Source organism: Aspergillus sclerotioniger, assembly GCF_003184525.1.
Source record: "Aspergillus sclerotioniger CBS 115572 chromosome Unknown BO94scaffold_6, whole genome shotgun sequence".
Taxonomy (NCBI): Eukaryota; Fungi; Ascomycota; class Eurotiomycetes; order Eurotiales; family Aspergillaceae; genus Aspergillus; species Aspergillus sclerotioniger.
Window position 1 is genome coordinate 1,199,512 of NW_020290996.1, and position 16,969 is coordinate 1,216,480.

At 50.9% G+C, this 16,969-nt stretch overlaps 6 protein-coding genes across 6 annotated transcripts; 3 read left to right on the forward strand and 3 right to left on the reverse strand.

Moving 5' to 3' along the window:
* The first annotated feature begins 511 nt into the window (after positions 1-511).
* BO94DRAFT_532750 (putative general amino acid permease (Agp2)) lies at positions 512-3,382 on the forward strand. The gene is made up of 6 exons (XM_025611188.1): positions 512-1,067; positions 1,421-1,449; positions 1,681-1,903; positions 1,974-2,709; positions 2,771-3,147; positions 3,201-3,382. Exons 1-6 carry the CDS (start codon positions 757-759, stop codon positions 3,238-3,240), a joined length of 1,716 nt encoding a protein of 571 aa, XP_025470567.1. The 5' UTR covers positions 512-756; the 3' UTR covers positions 3,241-3,382.
* A 112-nt stretch (positions 3,383-3,494) lies between these two features.
* BO94DRAFT_459919 (uncharacterized protein) lies at positions 3,495-3,824 on the reverse strand (the record flags this gene model as incomplete). The annotated part of the gene is made up of 1 exon (XM_025607864.1): positions 3,495-3,824. The coding sequence occupies one exon, from the start codon at positions 3,822-3,824 to the stop codon at positions 3,495-3,497; it is 330 nt and encodes a 109-aa protein (XP_025470568.1).
* A 498-nt stretch (positions 3,825-4,322) lies between these two features.
* Positions 4,323-5,668, reverse strand: BO94DRAFT_532753 (putative JmjC domain protein). The gene has a single exon (XM_025611189.1). The coding sequence runs from the start codon at positions 5,482-5,484 to the stop codon at positions 4,339-4,341; it is 1,146 nt and encodes a 381-aa protein (XP_025470569.1). The 5' UTR covers positions 5,485-5,668; the 3' UTR covers positions 4,323-4,338.
* Positions 5,669-6,126: 458 nt separating this feature from the next.
* BO94DRAFT_460282 (transcription factor domain-containing protein) lies at positions 6,127-8,719 on the forward strand (the record flags this gene model as incomplete). Its single annotated transcript, XM_025607875.1, has 6 exons — positions 6,127-6,284; positions 6,371-6,447; positions 6,517-6,562; positions 6,645-7,383; positions 7,436-7,687; positions 7,745-8,719. 6 exons carry the CDS (start codon positions 6,127-6,129, stop codon positions 8,717-8,719), a joined length of 2,247 nt encoding a protein of 748 aa, XP_025470570.1.
* Positions 8,720-9,638: 919 nt separating this feature from the next.
* Positions 9,639-10,682, forward strand: BO94DRAFT_554519 (casein kinase II subunit beta; the record flags this gene model as incomplete). The annotated part of the gene is made up of 1 exon (XM_025613720.1): positions 9,639-10,682. The coding sequence occupies one exon, from the start codon at positions 9,639-9,641 to the stop codon at positions 10,680-10,682; it is 1,044 nt and encodes a 347-aa protein (XP_025470571.1).
* Positions 10,683-16,147: 5,465 nt separating this feature from the next.
* On the reverse strand, positions 16,148-16,969 carry BO94DRAFT_543983 (bZIP transcription factor; the record flags this gene model as incomplete). The annotated part of the gene is made up of 2 exons (XM_025613159.1): positions 16,148-16,737; positions 16,798-16,969. 2 exons carry the CDS (start codon positions 16,967-16,969, stop codon positions 16,148-16,150), a joined length of 762 nt encoding a protein of 253 aa, XP_025470572.1.

Consider the following 16,969-nt stretch of genomic DNA (forward strand, 5'->3'; position numbering starts at 1 on the left):
GTTGGGTTGCACAACAATTGTACATCGAGCTTATTGTACTCCCCTCCCTTCGATCGAGTAATCTTTGTGTAATATTACTTTCTTAGGAGATACTTACGGTTTGTCTAATCAAATTTTTCTTATCGAACTTGACTACATCATCTGGACGGTCTTTGATTGGTTGTTTGCAATGTAAAATTATAGTATAGTCCCTAAAGGTTTGTATGTCCGAGCACCGAGGAAATTGCCAGATAGGGTGAATGTGGTATATATTGGTGCTTTCTGTATTTCTCTCCAGACTAATAATCGAATACGTCTTCTCGTGCTCGACATTGAAAGTGGTCCAGCAGTGAGAGATGATAGTTCCTAATACCACAGGCTCTGAACCAAACGGCACGCACAACTGTACCTGCCCGCCATTGTGGGGAGACCAAATCCAAACGGGGTCGCCGGACCTGCAGAGAGGGTTCCTGCGCTGTGATTTGCCTCCTTGATTCCCTTTGCACGAGTTATTACTAGACCATAGTTGACTAAAATCCCATTGTGCCGAATCATGTTCCATGGCGAGGGATACTTCCATGGTGATATTGGCACTTGCCCAGCTCAGCTAGCCTGCCATATTTCTTCGCGGTCTCCCTTCGCCCGCCTTCACTTTTCCAGCGTCTACTTTCTTTCTTCCTATCCCCCTTTCTAATAATTTCCTTCATGCCCTGTGAGCGCGTGGTGTCTTCCATGTTGACTGCTGTCGGGGACCAGTGATTCACATACAGCCGCAGTATGGCTTTTACAACGGCTATCCACAATGGGGATCAATCTCCCACAATCAGTCGTCACGGAGTGGAAGCAGAAGAATACAAGGGACATTCAACGGTTCTCCCTGAAAAGGATACTGTCGTCGGTGACGATGAAGAAATCATCGGTGATGGTGTGAAGAGGCTTGCCTTCGACCATACGCACCGCAAGCTAAAGCCCAGGCATATCCAGCTCATCGGCATTGGGGGTACAATTGGCACAGTGCTGTACGTTCAGATTGGAAAGGCATTGATGGAGGGTGGCCCTGCCAGTTTATTCCTGGCATTCGTTATCTGGTCAGTCTTATGCGCCTGTCAATCTGTCTATCTTATCTATCCTTGTCCCCTCACCATGCCCCCAAACAAACCACATGGCTATCTCGAAACATCCTTGGCTATGGGCAAGGCTCTGGGATCGAAAGCGAAGCAGATAGGAGAAACTTCCGATCAAAAGTGGAATGGCTTAATGAAATCGGTATTCATCGGACAGCTTCTGCACTGCATGTGAAAGAGCAGTATGAATGTCGCGTCATTACGTCCGATATGTTCTGTGCCCTAGAGACATGAGAACCCCGAGATTCCTTTCCCCTTCCCCCGCGCATTTGCATGTTACTGCTAGAGTTATGGAATCTCATAATTTCTGATCATAGGTCCGTTGTCATTCTATGTATAACTGTGTGTACGAATACCCTTTCCCTGCGCACTCTGGTGCCCTCCTCTACCCCCTTTTCTTTCTTCATGCCACCAGCAACAAGAAGGTCGTCCAATGCGCCCATTCTACGTTATTCACATATCCAGAAGCGCCGACTTTCCAGGGGTTTCCGCGATTTCGTTGCAACCACATAGCCCGCTCTATCCCCCCTTCTGGACCCTTTGATGTAGCATCTTACTAAGATAAGATATATGCTAGGCTTGGCCGAGATGGTCACGTATTTGCCCATCTCATCGCCCTTTATCCGTTTTGCAAGTCGATATGTTGACGAGGCCTTTGGAGTTGCTGCCGGTTACAACTTCTTCATCTTCGAGGCCGCTCTGGTGCCATTTGAGGTTACAGCATGTAACCTGATTATCAACTATTGGAGTGATGCAGTCCCAGTTGCTGGGATAATCGTCATCGTACTTGTACTTTTCTCGTGTGTTGTGATTCTGTTCTTGGAGCATCTTCTGCTCGGTTAATAACAGCTTGAACTAATTGACCCTTAGACTTCTCAACATCTTCGCAGTGAAATGGTATGGCGAGGCCGAATTCTGGCTTTCCATGAGCAAGGTCGTGCTTAGTGTGGGTCTGATCTTCTTCACCTTCATCGTGATGCTAGGCGGCAATCCTAAAGGTGATCGATTCGGATTCCGATACTGGAACAACCCTGGATCATTCGCCGAGTACTACAAGACTGGAGACCTCGGTCGATGGCTTGGGTTTCTTGCATGTCTCATCCAGGCCAGTTTTACGATCGCCGGTCCTGATTATGTATCCATGGCCGCCGGTGAAGCAATGAATCCCCGTGGAGTCTTGCCGAGGGCCTACAATGGTATTTTCTATCGAATCACGGCTTTCTTCGTTCTCGGCGTGCTCTGTGTCGGTATCTTGGTTCCCTACAACGACCCTGTCATGGCTGCTGCGTTTGAACAAGACTTGCCTGGCGCCGCTGCATCGCCGTATGTGGTCGCAATGGACCGACTGCAAATTCCGGTCCTTCCACACATCGTCAATGCTGTCGTCCTCCTTGCTGCGTTCAGTGCCGGAAACAGCTATGTTTACTGCGCCAGTAGAAGTCTGTATGGACTTGCGCTGGATGGCAAGGCTCCGCGCATCCTGACAACATGTACTAAAGCGGGCGTGCCGGTCTACTGTGTCATGATTGTGCTCCTCATCGCGCTACTATCCTTCCTGCAGGTTTCTAATGGATCGGCCGTAGTGCTAAACTGGTTTGTCAATTTAGTACGTCTACTCTACACATTCGAACACACTTTTTTCATCATAAATGCTTATGGTTATCCAGGTCACTGCATCTCAACTGATCAATTTCTCCGTCATAACCTTCACCTACACCCGGTTCAGAAAAGCTCTGATGGCACAAGGCGTCCCCCGCCAATCACTTCCATACCGGAGCCGAGGCCAGCCCTACGTTGCCTACATTGCCCTGGTATCGACATTCATCATGACCTTCGTGGGCGGATACACGGTCTTTCTGCCTGGCAACTGGGACATACCGACGTTCTTCTTCTCGTACACAATGATCGGGGTGTTTCCGATCATTTATATTGGATGGAAGTTTTGGCATCGCACAAAGTTCCTGAGCCCTGAGGAAATCGATATATTCACCGGAGTTGACGAAGTAGAACAGTACACGAGAAACTATGTCGAAGTACCCTCAAGGTATGCTCGTCCACTGCCATATCCACGAAGTTAGGAAAAGCTAACCTTTCCAGTAACCCTTTCACGAGATTCAACGACTGGCTTTTTGGCTAAATACGACAACATTCAATACAACATATAGAAAGACATGGGTGAATAGAAGCTTCAACTATTGTGCATTCTACGTTTATATATGGCTACACGAAAGAAACGAGTACTACACACAATGAATGAATATTACTATATCATGAACCAGCAAAAATAGATAGATATATTCTACACTTTATCTTACATCGCCCCTCCTCTCTCCCCTCAAACATAACCACCAATTAACCCTCCCCCTCACACACACATCCCGACTGAGCTAATCAATTCCCCTCCCCCTTACTCTTCTTCAACGCCTCCAGCCTCGCCTTATTCCTCTTCCCCAACACCCTCAACGTATTCCTCTGTTCAATCTCCGTCATCTGCTCCCAATTCGAAATCCTCGATAACGTCCCATCCTGATTCACAACCACCGGTCCCAAGTGATCCAATTTCACAGTCGATCCGTCCCCGCTCACATCCAATTTCGTGGCTGACTCTGCGTCCGGGAGCGCAAGGTACTCGTTTCTTTGCTGCTCTTGTTCTTGCGATTGCGGTTGCTCTTGGCTTTGGTTGTTGGTGGAGGGTTGTTGGTGGTCTTGGGACGTGCTCATTGTGGAGTAGTGGTTGTAGAGGTTTATGGCGGAGCAGTGTGGGTGGGTTGGGAGGTTGGGGTGTGGGTGGAGGCGTGGTGTTGTGGTTATTGTAGTTGCGGTTGCGAAGCGCGTGGTTGTGGTTGTGAGGAGAGGGTTGAGGAGGAGGATGTTGAGAAGTGAGGCGCGGGTGAGGGTCGTGGACATGTACATTATATGTTTGGCGAGGTTTGGGTTTTTGAGAGGTGGGTTTTTGGTTCGGGTGGTGTGGGTTGAGGGGAGGAATTGGGTGGATGATGTGGTTTGGTTGATGATTTCTTGGGATGTGGAGTTGGAGGGCGGGCGGAGGAGAGAGGAGAGGAGAGGATTCTAGAACGTTGGGTTCTGGACGGTTACGTAGTTGGTCTGTGTTTATCTATACGGTGATTATTATTTTATTATGTGAGGATTATTTGGTTTTGGCCCTGGTGGTTTTTTTCTTCTTCTCTCTTTTCCTGGGTTGTTTTATTTTTCTAGTTGATTGGATTGGATTTTTCTAGGTGTTCGGTTCGGTTCGATATAGATGCAGGTTGGAGCCTAGACTGGCTACCATGTCTCCGACATATTTGTCCCCGGGTTCAGTTATCGTAGATTTTATCAGCGGAACCACCAATTGACCTGTTATCAGATAAGCATGCGCATGTACGCTCGATATAAGGGAACTCACTGAAGCAGTCACGCCCGTCCCTACGCCCTTGATACTATGCCACCATCCACGGGGAATAAACATTCCATCACCCGCCTCGAGACGCGCCTCATACCCATTCAGTCCTGACACAACAGTCGCATCATCCCAGACAGCCTGCTCTAGTAGCGTTCTTTCCTGCCCCTGCATCATCTCCTCCCCGCGAATGGCAGCAGCCTCGCGGCCTCCGCTCATCCCCATCTGACGTCTCACAGCTCCAAATACCTTCTGCCCGTCCTCAGGCGACAGTAATCGCACAACCTTCTGTCCCGCAAGCTGAACGAAAAGATTGGGGTTGGGGTCCCGATGAAGAGGTGTATACGTGGGCGGATATCCGATCCAAACGTTCGTGTCGTACACGTCACCTTTACCCGCTTGCGCTACCAGCTCTGGTGTCGGAAAATCATCGCGGAGCACCTGGGGTAGATCTAGGAGTTGACACTGCGCTAGATACAGACGTGTGGACTGTGTCTCGAGCGTCTCTGCCGTGCTAATCCAGTCTAGGAACAGGCTCAGCGGCGCGTGAAATTGTCGAAACGTGAGCCCGTCGACTCCTGTATTGACAGTGCCATCTGAGGATGATTGTGTGAGTTCCAGCGGGACGAATGCATCGGCGCCATGTTGACCAAGGTAGGTTGTGTTCAATTGAGACACATTGGAGTCGGTCGGATCGGGTTGGAACCAACGCTCGAAGGCCGGGAATTCGCGAAACGAACGGCGCGGGAGGATTATAGGGCGTTCCGGGGCAAAGTAATTCGCGCGAAAGTGACTTATGTCGACATTGTCCAGAGTCTCGAGGGGGCGGTATTGACGGGATGCCGTGGGGGAGGATTGGCTTTGAGAGGTGAAGCAGCGTTGCTGCCGTGGTTGGTTGGGAGAGAGGAACCGGAGGGCGACAGACGGTAGACGGTGCCAAACCCGGGGGTTATTGTAGCGCATGCATTTCTGGAGCTTCATTCAGAAGACCATAAGTTCAGTCATCCAGGGAAGTGGGTTGAAAATGCTCCGTGTCCAGCGCAGAGTTGAGGCCGTGACACGTGCAGGTGGATGGGCAGATCGGGGAATTTCCGCCCCGAGTCGCATTGGCCAGTTGCTCGCAGACCAGCATCAGGAGGACTTCCAGCATTCAAGGGGGCGTGAGGCAACTTCATTTCTTTTTTTTTTTACTTCTCTTTCGTACCTGTTCTTTATCTTTCTCTTCCCTCCCTCGATGCAGTGCCCAAGATAAACATGAATGTAATAATTCGCAGCGTAATTACTTAACTGGCCTGATAAGTGCAAGTCAGCCGCTGATAAACCATGGACGGAACTCAGTGGTCTTTCCTCGTCCTCCCAATTGGAAATCAGTCGGCGACGTACCTGTCAGTTGACCAGTGCCATAGCTGACCGCCATTAAGATCGAATTGAGAGTCTTCTATTTACATTACCACATAATAATCTCCCCAGACCTGATCTCTCTTGGCGATCACTTCCCGGTCCGGCCATCTGGGGAAACGGAAACCCCGCGCGCCATCGAGCAAACGAAAGGAATCCCTCCGCACCGGTCGCTGCTTTCTCCCATGCCAACAACCAATCGTCCCGGCTCGATTTCCATCCAAGATGTCCTCAGAGTCGCCGCAGCTTGATATGGCACCACCCCAGCCGGATTCTGGGGACCAGAATGCCGCCCTGGACGCTGATTCTGGGAAGAGGAAAGCGGAATCGGCCAACGGGACTCATACTCGCTCCAAGCGGAATCGCTACATCTCCATCGCGTGGTATGATCCGGCTCTTAAATCCACTGGTTTAACACTGGTGTGTCTTGAGCCTGATTAGCTGATTGATGCCGGTTTTCCTCTTTTAGTAATGAATGCAAAAGACGGAAAATTAAGTGCAATGGCCAAGTGCCTTGCCAACGCTGTGGACACCTTAACCTTGAATGTTAGTCTGCGCTGCAGGTCCTCGTTTCTCCGTGGCACACACAACAGACGCGACTCACTGTGTCCATAGGTCGATATGCCCCGAACTGCTGCAACAATAACTTCAAGGATTCTGAGTACGTTGATAGATATATTTGGACCCCGTCTCCAGTAATACGGCGCTACGCTCGATAGCTAACCACTCTTTTACCGCGCCAGGGAGTTTCGGTCAATGAAAGACCAAATCAAAACGCTACAGGACCAGGTCAACAACCTTTTTACGAATCTCAAGGATCTTCGGTCGCAAAGGTCGTCCATAGACCCCCCAAGTTTCGATGCCTTTTCCCGCGATGGCTCGCAGTCGGTATTCACGCCTATGCATGCCCCCTTGGCCAAACCACGCATCAGACATCCCCGATTCCAGGGTCCTACCAGCTCTGCTTTCAACTTTGATGTCGCAAGATCTAGTCTTCAGAACATGGGCATTTCCCCGGCAGATGAGGTAATAACGGATGATCTGACCACCGCACATGCCACCCCGGCTGGCTCCCCTCGTCATGTGGGCCCCTTGTTCCCTTCAATACATCCTTCTAAGGATCCAATATGGACCATCAAGCGAGACGAAGCTTTGCGTCTGTGTCGTGTCTATGAAGAGGAGATCGGTATCATGTATCCCCTTGTAGAGATAGACCAAATCGCCCAGCAAGTGAATTTGCTATACACGTTCATGGAGTCTGCAATGCGGACTGGTTTTGCGCAACGGGGCCTACCTGGTATGGATGGACTTACTGATGATAATACGCTTCTCTTGAAAATGATACTTGCTATAACATTGGTTGTGGAAGGGGGTGGGCAAAGCGAGCTCGGGCAACGGTTGTATCTGAGCGTGAAGCCGGTTGCTGAATCCAAACTTTGGGAGTCGCTTGACATCAAGACAATCCAGCTCTATGGCATGATTGTAGGTACACCAACCTGTGAAACGGGCTTTGCGCTGACACATCTCACAACAGGCGACATATCATTTCCATATGGACGATGACGCAATGGCCTATCGCATCATCGGCCTGGCCGCGCGGATGTGTCTTGAAATGGGCCTCCATCGGCGTGATGCGCTGAACAAGATGATTCCCGACGAGGAACAATGGCCTGCGGTGGTGAAAATCTTCTGGACAATCTACAGTCTAGACCGACGTTGGAGCCTTGGAACCGGGCTGCCTTTCATTATCCAGGATGAAGACATAGATCCTAACCTTCCTGAACCGGTATGACATGCGTTTGCATGTGGTCTTGATCAGGCGAGCTACTGACCTCGTCTCTAGGATGCTTCGTTGCTGTATCTGAAATGTATGATATCATACAATCGTATCAGTTCGAAAATCTGGTATTCGGGACTTGGCTCCGAGGGTGCAACAGACATACGTCGGGATGAGATTGGCTATCTGGACTACCAAATCCTGCAATGGTATAAGCAAGTCCCAGATGGGCTAAAGTTCTATCCCGTTGAGTCTCCGAAGCATGGCCATGGCGATTCGGCCAATCGGGGGCTGCGGCGATTGAGGGTTCTCCTATATCTGCGAATGAACCAGCTCCGAATCCTCATCTATCGCCCCGTCCTCCACTCCACAGCGAGCATTGCTGAGGATAAGGGTCACGCTCAGACAGTAGTGGATGTTGCGAAAGATACGATCCGCGTGCTCACCCAACTCAATCGGGGCTCCGACATCTACCGCAGCCAACAGATTACTTTCAACTACTTCCTTGTTGCTGCCCTGGCAGTTCTCTTCCTTGCCGTGTGCCATGCGCCGACGGATTTCAACCGACCAGTGCGGGAGGAGTTCTACTTGGCACTCGATTTAATCAACGGGTTCAGCACCAAGTCCTACGTCTCGAAGCGACTCTGGAAAGCTATCAAGGGACTTCGAAAAATCGGGGAACGACTGGGAGTGATTGTCCGACCCTTTGGATCCGACTCAAACGATCCCCATTCAACTGCGGCGGTCGCCATGGCTGGGTTAGCCGGTCATCAAATTGAAGACCTGTCCGTGTATGGGCCGATGAACGGGGTCACAGAACTCGGAAACAGTCCACTCAATGGGCTACAAATGAGCCATGAGCTCACGAACCTGTTTGAGGCGGTGGGTGGGATTGGGAACTTCATTGGTCCTGGGACAACGTCCGATGGGATCAATGGGTTTGTAGGCCATGATGGGGAGATCCAGAACACTGGAGAGGGGCTCTCGGGCGTGATTGGGGATGAGGGCGAATGGTCACGGGTCATCAGGGATTTGTTCTAGTGCTTGACTCTAGAGTCTAGGGTGTAGAATAGCAGTAGGTGTATCAGCCGATTGTTCTCTGTGCAACGCGGATGAGCATGTGCGGTCGAGACCTGTGCACGTGACAAGCGGGAGGCGTGAAGGGGAACAGCCGCCGGGTGACTTTCGGTCGCCAACCTCCTCCAAAGCCAATCCCAGAACATGTTCCAGTTGTGAATTGCTGTTGGTGTGGCCACCCACCCCCTCTTGAGTCCAAGGTGTCTGTCTTGCTGTTATCTGTCCTTTGGGCCCCGAGTCGCCCGTCTGGGGTCGCCTAGCTGGCTATCTGTCGCTCCCTCTCCTTCGTGTTAAGCACCTTTCCGACCGCCCCACGAACCTAATTTCGGAAGCCCCTCGACAACCTCCGTCGATCGATCCACGAAGAGAGAGGCTCAAGGATTTGGGATTCATCCTTACTCACACCCTCATCCAGACCAGTCTGAGTCATCAAGTTATCAGCGTCTTGTGCCGATCGATGCGTCTCTGAGGAATTGTTTGCTGGTGGTGAAGCATCCATCGCGTGAAAGCAACCCCCCCCCCCCTCTCCATCGCACAATAATCTGCCTGCCCGCACATTGTCATGACTGCGACGTTCATCAACAAGACACTGTCATTCTATTAGCTCTACATCGGACGCCATCTACAGTCCATCCACATCCGAGTCCTGCCTTCCTGGCACGAGGAGGGACCCGGCTTTCGAAACTTATACCAGAACCATTGCATCTGGTGCAGGTTTAATCGGCGCTCCATCTCGGACGAGATACTCTACCGTCGTTTTTCACCGTAGCTCGGCAACGTGTCGAGAGAGACAGGTTCGGCGTTGGCCGACGGCCTAGACAGGCTGGATCTGAGTCAACTGTCTGAATCGACGCCCTCGTCATCCGCGTCCGACTCATTCGATATGTCGTCGTCGGAGGGGGCACCGGAGTCATGGATCTCCTCGTTCTGCTCTTTGATGGGCCATGAGTTCTTTGCGGAAGTGTCGGAGGACTTTATCGAGGACGACTTCAACCTGACGGGTCTGCAGTCGCAAGTTCCTATGTACAAGGAGGCGCTCGAAATGATCCTGGACGTGGAGCCTGAGGAGGACGAGGATGATGAAGAGGAAGAGGAGGAGGAGGAAGACGAAGACGAAATTCTGGGAGATGACAAACCGCCGGGATATCGGAGGCCAGGGGAGCGGAGGCATACGCGAGTCGCGAGTGATCTGAGCGTCATCGAGAGCTCCGCTGAATTGCTGTACGGACTGATTCACCAGCGGTACATTACTTCGCGACCCGGCATCCAACAGATGCTCGAGAAGTACGAGATGCAACATTTTGGAGTCTGTCCTCGAGTCTATTGCAACGGATGCAAGGTGCTGCCCGTGGGGCGCTCCGACACGCCCGGCCAGGAGACTGTGAAGCTGTTCTGCCCTAGCTGCCAGGATCTGTACACCCCCCCGAACAGTCGGTTCCACTCGGTCGACGGAGCCTTCTTCGGCACTACATTCGGATGCCTGTTCTTCATGACATTCCCAGATCTTGACATCGGAGTCCGTTTGGACAGCGCCTTCTCAACCTTGTCACCTCCACGCACCTCGGATGTTCCCCCTCCGAATCAGCCTACCGAGATCAACGGCGTGCGCACGATCAACTTCAGCCCCGGTCTCGGGTTGGGCCGGATCTATGAGTCCCGTATCTATGGCTTCCGCGTGTCGGAGCGGTCGCGATCAGGTCCGCGCATGAAGTGGCTGCGGATGAAGCCTCTAGATATTCGAGAGTTGGACGAGCTGGCGCGATATGAAATGTTGCACGGCTCGGCTGATAATGATGGAGACATGGAAATGGGCAGTGCATCTGGCAGCGCGCAGAGTGCTGCCATTGCGAAGAGGAAAAAGGCACCGATGCGGAGACGGCGATACAACCCGGACCAAATGAGCATCAACGGTGCTGAGGCCGGATAACCGTCGTATAGCTTGTGATCTGCCGCGTTGGGATAGTTGTGTGAGGAATGTTTTCACACCCCTCTTAATCCGTTCAGTTCCTTTTTTTCTATGCTGTCCATCTTTTTCCATTGCCTGTCTGTGCTCCATCTAGTGAAATTTTGAATCCTCCCCAACTCTCTTCCTACCGCACCCTATCCTACATCCTTACTGATGGCCATCACTGTCTCTCGCGAACCCTATAACACATCTCCTACCACTGTCGCCTGATAATCTGTGCACATGAGTTATGTTCGTTTCAGCTCATTCTGTTGATCTGCATCGAGGCGTCGTTGAGTCGAGTTCGAGTATCTTCGTCTTTGGCGTACAGATTCACGTTCGAATACAGTAAGAGGAGAATCATGGATAAAGTATGAATATGTATGACTTGATATGTAAAAGTAAGCTCGTATCCTTGGAGTAAATCACATATCGCGAAGCTACACAACACAACACAATCTGATGTATAATGTACCCGTATCCCCCTCGAAGCACATGGCAAACAAACATAGTTAATCAATAACAAACACCACTTATACTAACTACCCTCCACTCTATCCATCTATTACCTCCTCCCTACTCACGATGTAATAGCCAGATAGATCATACGACCGCCCCCCCATCAAGCAACTTGCATAGTAGTACATGGACATGGACCGACCCATCCTCCATCCATCTAGACCCCTTCCCCTACCTACCTACCTACCCACAACCTACATAGTACCTATTACTTAAAATCAAGACATATACGTAGTACCTACCTCGTATCGGACAATTCTTCCAATTCCCCCCCCCCCCCCCACCTTCACATATATACCCCGATACGAACCCCTTGTGATATTAGTATTTAGTACTCCTATAGTAGGTAGTACTAACTGCGGAGTAGAGTAGTACCTACGTAGTACCATCCCACACGTGCGTGCAGACTCCATAATAATCCATCTATCCTTAATATGTATGTTTAATATATATATTTACATACTTAAATATCCATTCTTCATAAATGTAGGTAGGCACTGAAACAATAGAATAATATAATCTGTAGGGGGCCATACGATCATATCGATTTGAATAGTGATATACGTGATGTTAAACGAACGGACGAATCAGAGCGGTTATTGAATATTCGAAGTAATTAAATTAGAGACATTTGATAAGGATGTCGATAACGGTAATGAGGCTAGCTAAGTAGGTAAGTAGGTAAGTTAGTAATTAGGTAGGTAGGGTATATTTCCGTCCTGGATAGGGAACTGGTGGTCCCTGGGGATACTACTAGTGTCTTTTCTTCCTCCTTAGTTAGATACGACGTACTTGGGTGGTGTAGTGACTAGTGGGAACGGTGTTATATTGCAACCAGGGAAATGTTATTGCCTAAAGTATCTTCCCATCTCGTTTGTTTGCTTCGTATTGACTTTCATGTGAAAGAATGGGTAATCTTCGGGGTTGGTTTATTGTTTATTAGGAGTATAGTACGGAGTATGGAGTAGATAGGGTTGGTTTAGGGAGGTAGTGTCTCGTATAGACATGGCACTATGATCGGAGTATTCGGAGTATACTATACTATACTATACTATACTAGCTGGGGGGGTCGGATGGTCCGATAATGAAATAGTAATCATCATGATGAGACATGACGGACGGGCCATGTATGTGCTTAATTTAAAACCACGTGTGATTCATAGGCAAGTTGGAATGGAGGGCAGATACCAACTAGATACTAGTCGACTAGTTAGCATGGCCGCATTAGGCAGACATTCAATAAGCGGGTCTAGGATGGCACCATCCAGCCGGCCGTAATCTTCAGACCCTGGCAAGGAAATTAAAGTGATGATGGTGCGGACTGCGGACTGCGGACGCGGACTGCGGACACGGAGTCGGAGTGATGGGGGAGGGGGAGGGGGAATGCTGACAATCAATCTATGGATTGATAATGCAATATCTAGTGGCAGAGTGGTATGAATTTGTCATCCCCCCCCTCTCCATCTTCTCGTGGCGTTACGGATGAGAACTTAGAACTGAAATTAGGCGTCCAAGACGACGGCAGGATTGGCCATGTGCGTGCCAGAGCCTAGGTACTACATACTAGTACTAACGATAAGTAGATATCCAGTGAGTCATGGGGCTGGCCGGCAGGCGCCAATCATCGAGGGGCGCCGATATTGGCAGGAAGGAGGCCGTAAATTACTCGATTCCTGTACGGGGCCCGGGGTCGGATTTCACCGATTTCAGCGTCCGACAGTCCGTGTCGGTGGCCAAGGGCTGCCCTCTTTGAGCCGCCTGGTGTCACCCATGCGTGACGAATCCGCGCCCACTGCTGGGGGTCGCATCCTAGCTCCCACTGATGGCTTTCAGCCTATACGAGCCCCGACCGAGTCAGGACCGTCGACGCCTCGGAATCCCTGGCGTCCGAGCCGCCGGCTCCCCGTGCTACCCAGCCCGGTTTTCTGGGGTCGCTGCAACGTTAAGGGCTTTGAAATCAATTAATCCCAGCCCGAGCCTCCTTTGGCGGGTAGGCCTTGGGGGGCGATACGCAGAGTTGGTGCCTTTACACCCCCCTGGCTGGTGCCAGCAAACAACATCCCCCCTCCAGCGTTGTACAAGGCGGGAGTAAAGCTAACAGTACGTTCGGCGAAAGAGCGCTATAGAAGAGCCAAAGACTTTCCACAATAGAAGAGTCACATCCAACTTCTCCGAGACTTGTGGCTGCAGCTCTCGTATAAGTCGCGTTCAGCTTGTCCGTTGACGTATGCCACGCAGTCGGGCATAAGGCACCGGGGTCAACTAGGGCAAACTGCCATCTCTCACGGCTGCAACAGTGCCACTAGGAGTTGACAGTGTCGCATTTTGTCGCCGGGAGTGGTGTACGAACAAAGGAAGCTGCATCCGCAGGTGTCCATACAGCATGCTTCCGGGCTATCTATTACCAATGTCCGGTGCCAGCAGAAACAAGAGGCGACTGAGTAGCACATCATGTGGACTTGCATGGCAAATGATAAACCTGGCATGACGCTAGGGTTCAACAGACTAAAGTAATCTTCAATTGACCGGAGTATCTGAAAGCTCCTATTAGATACTGACCGGTCGCCGCAAAGGGGTGTGAAGGGTTCCTCAAAGGGAACATGGCATACTCATGAAGCGTACGGAGTAGACTTGACATGTACCCTTCAGTTGTCTGCAGAGCCAAGGAGATCGGATCTCTTGGTATGGGATGACAGGGTCCGTATAGACAGGCGGGCCGGAACAGCAAGGCTTGAACGAGCAACCAGGCCGAGCCTGATTGGGACTTAGTTAGTCCATTGATAATAACCTCAAGAGTCCAGAGCCATGCCATGCCCGAGATAGGTAGAATCGAGATGTCACGGTGTTAGTGCCCAGACACATAGGTAGCCCGCCAAAGGTTCTGGACTGAGACATGGAGTCGTCCAGAGCAGCGACGCAGGCTGGAGCCAGTAGTAGGTACTATGGAGCTGGCAATCCAGGACCGACCAGAGCGCACAGAACTAACGAGGAGCGAATACCCTCATGGCCAGTCATTGCAGCACACTACCCTGTACAAGTACCACGTCATGCCGGGAGCTGTGGAGGCGCAGCACATGTTCGTAACTTTCGTACCCTCGCAACTTTCGCAAAGAGTCGCAACAACCCTCGCGCAGAGCCCCACTAGGAGGGAGCGACAGCCGGCCCATGGATCTCCCGCCATTCTTTCATCCCTCCCGCCCGTCGTTCATCGTTCATGGTGATGGATGGGGCACAACAAAGCGGGTTGGCCGGAAGCGGGTTCGACGGTCGCAGGGGCAGGGTTCTGGCCTGGGCGTTGGGGACTGCCCGCATGGCCTCGCCCATCCAATCACTCCCCCCCGTCCTCCTACCTACTCGGTCGGCTCTCTCGCGTACCGAGATACTGATAGATCCCTCCCTATCTATCATTACCTACAGGCACATTCCATCGATCCTTAAAGCCTATGTCCGATCTCCGAGCGGATAACTCCGGGATCGTGTGTTTTTTTTTACCCCCATGAGCTTGTCTCACTGCCTACCCAAGTAAAAGACATCCCTGCTAGGGAGAACCATGGTGGCTTCTGGAAAGTCTAAAGAAAAGCCCATTCCAGGCAACCTCTGCGTTCCCATTAGTTAACTAACAAGGTAAGTAGTAACCTAGCAACCTAACTAATTGACGGGCGGCGTATCGCCGGGCATTTTTTTAATCCTTCGTTTAGCATGACCGATTATGGGAATCCTTGTGATTCACTTTTTGTTTTTTTTTTCTTCTTTTTTCCCGATTCTATTTTAAAGTACTTACTCGGCCGCCTTTTGGGGCCATCATTTATGCATGATGAACGAATCAATCAATCCCATGGCCTGGATGGCCCCCCAACGGGTGGTTGAGTTTTGACTTCAGTCCAAGAGTTTGGAGCTGTCAGTTGCCGAGAAAAACCGTTTATGATTTCTCGTATAATTGGTTTTTTTTTTTTTTGGTGCCCCTCTCGGTTCTCGTAAATTTCATCATAGGGGGAGCTACCTAGGCGTGCGCTTCAACGGAGCCAGGATGGAAAGGCTGAAGGGATCACAACTCCTACCCAAGGTGGATATCATTAATCCCACGCTTGCTGGATCCGGTCAATGATTAATTAGCCATCTCCCCGACTAGGCTAGTTTAGTGTTGGGGGCCAAGCCAAGGGTACACACGAGCCGGCCAATCAGTGACTGCAGCCACCGGCGGGAGGCGAAAGCCTCCCCGTCCACAGTCTGGGTTGGCAGTTCCCACTTGGAGTGATGCGCGGGGATTTCGGGATGGGTGGAGTCGCCCTCTGGCGGGACTGGACTGGACTAGACTGGACGGCCTGGAGCCAGACTCGATTCAGAAAGGTATGGTAATCTATCAAAGACACGGACTGATGGTTCGGTAACAATTGCATCCCAATAATAGCCAATTTCCCTCACATACACCTGTAGCCCCTTGTCAAAATAAACGCCGCAAAACATGCTTCTATCGGCTGGCCTGATCAATAACCCTAAAACAATGCGCTGCTCCCGGAATGTCTTTCCTCGGACGCAGATCGTCTCAAATACAGAATGTCCTTCCGACAGAGACGGAAGAGAAGATAAAGAAGTAAAAAGATAAAAACCAGAAAGAATCAAACAAAGGAGAATTAGGAAACACAAAGCCAACTGAACCGCATGGTTACATACAACCTGGACTCAATAATACATCATCATAGTCGTTAGAGTAAGAGTGGAAAAAAGAAGTGCAAAGAGGAAACTGCAATCAGAACAAAGGGTATGGGCGGGGGGAGCACGGGCCTGACTCCGGTGTAAGAGGACAAGCCAGCAGTTGTTCTGCTGGAGTGGATGGGGAGGAGTGATCATCGCTGTAAACTGAAGACAAGGGTGGCATCTGAAAGATTGTATTAGCTCCGCTAACCCTGGAACTCTTGCACAGACCGGCGTCATGTAGAGAGAGGGGCATGTACAGGGATATTGGCCTCTGGAAGGTGTTGCGGTGTCGGACATAGGTCAATGCCGGCCATGGACGCATAACTCATGCTGAAAGGGCTGACGATCTCATCATCTGCATAAGAATGATGCTTCTTGGGGCCCGGGCCGAGTAGTGGACCAGGCAAGATTGAGGGCAGTGTTGTTCCATACTCCCCGTATGGGAGGTCATGGTAGTTGCTGCTGATTGAGTGGTAGGCAGGTGGTTGTCCGTATGTGTGGTGCCCATAGCTCTCCAGGTGTGGGTATGAGGAGTAAGAGAAGACAGGAGGCGGCGAGGCTGAGAGCTGTCGGGTGCATTGGTGCGAGAACATTGAACCCCGATCTTCTTGTGTGGAGTGGCTCTCGTAGGAAGAGCCTCGTTCCGAGGACATGTGACGGTTTGCATCGGAGCTGGACTTGGTTGTGCGAGCTTGCTTGGTGCGAGACTTGACAGTGTGCACCGCCTTCGGCGACTCCGATTTCTCGTGTGACCGTTCTGGAGATGTCGAAGCCGACGCGGCTCTTTTCTCCAAGTCCTCCAAGCGACGCTTAAGTTTCTTGCCTATAGTAGCCATTTAGTCAGCTCGAGTTGCGACAATGATGCCATTCGCGGGTGACTTACGATAGTTTCTCTGGGCAATTCGGTTTTGGATGCGGCGACGCTCTGCAAGGTCCGAGATCTTGGTCCAATCCTCGTTGGGGTTGGCATTGGGACTGAATGCGCTGCTGGTGCCATGGCTAGAGCTCCTTGAGCTGGGGGAGGAATGATACGAGTAATTGGAAGACCGATGCAT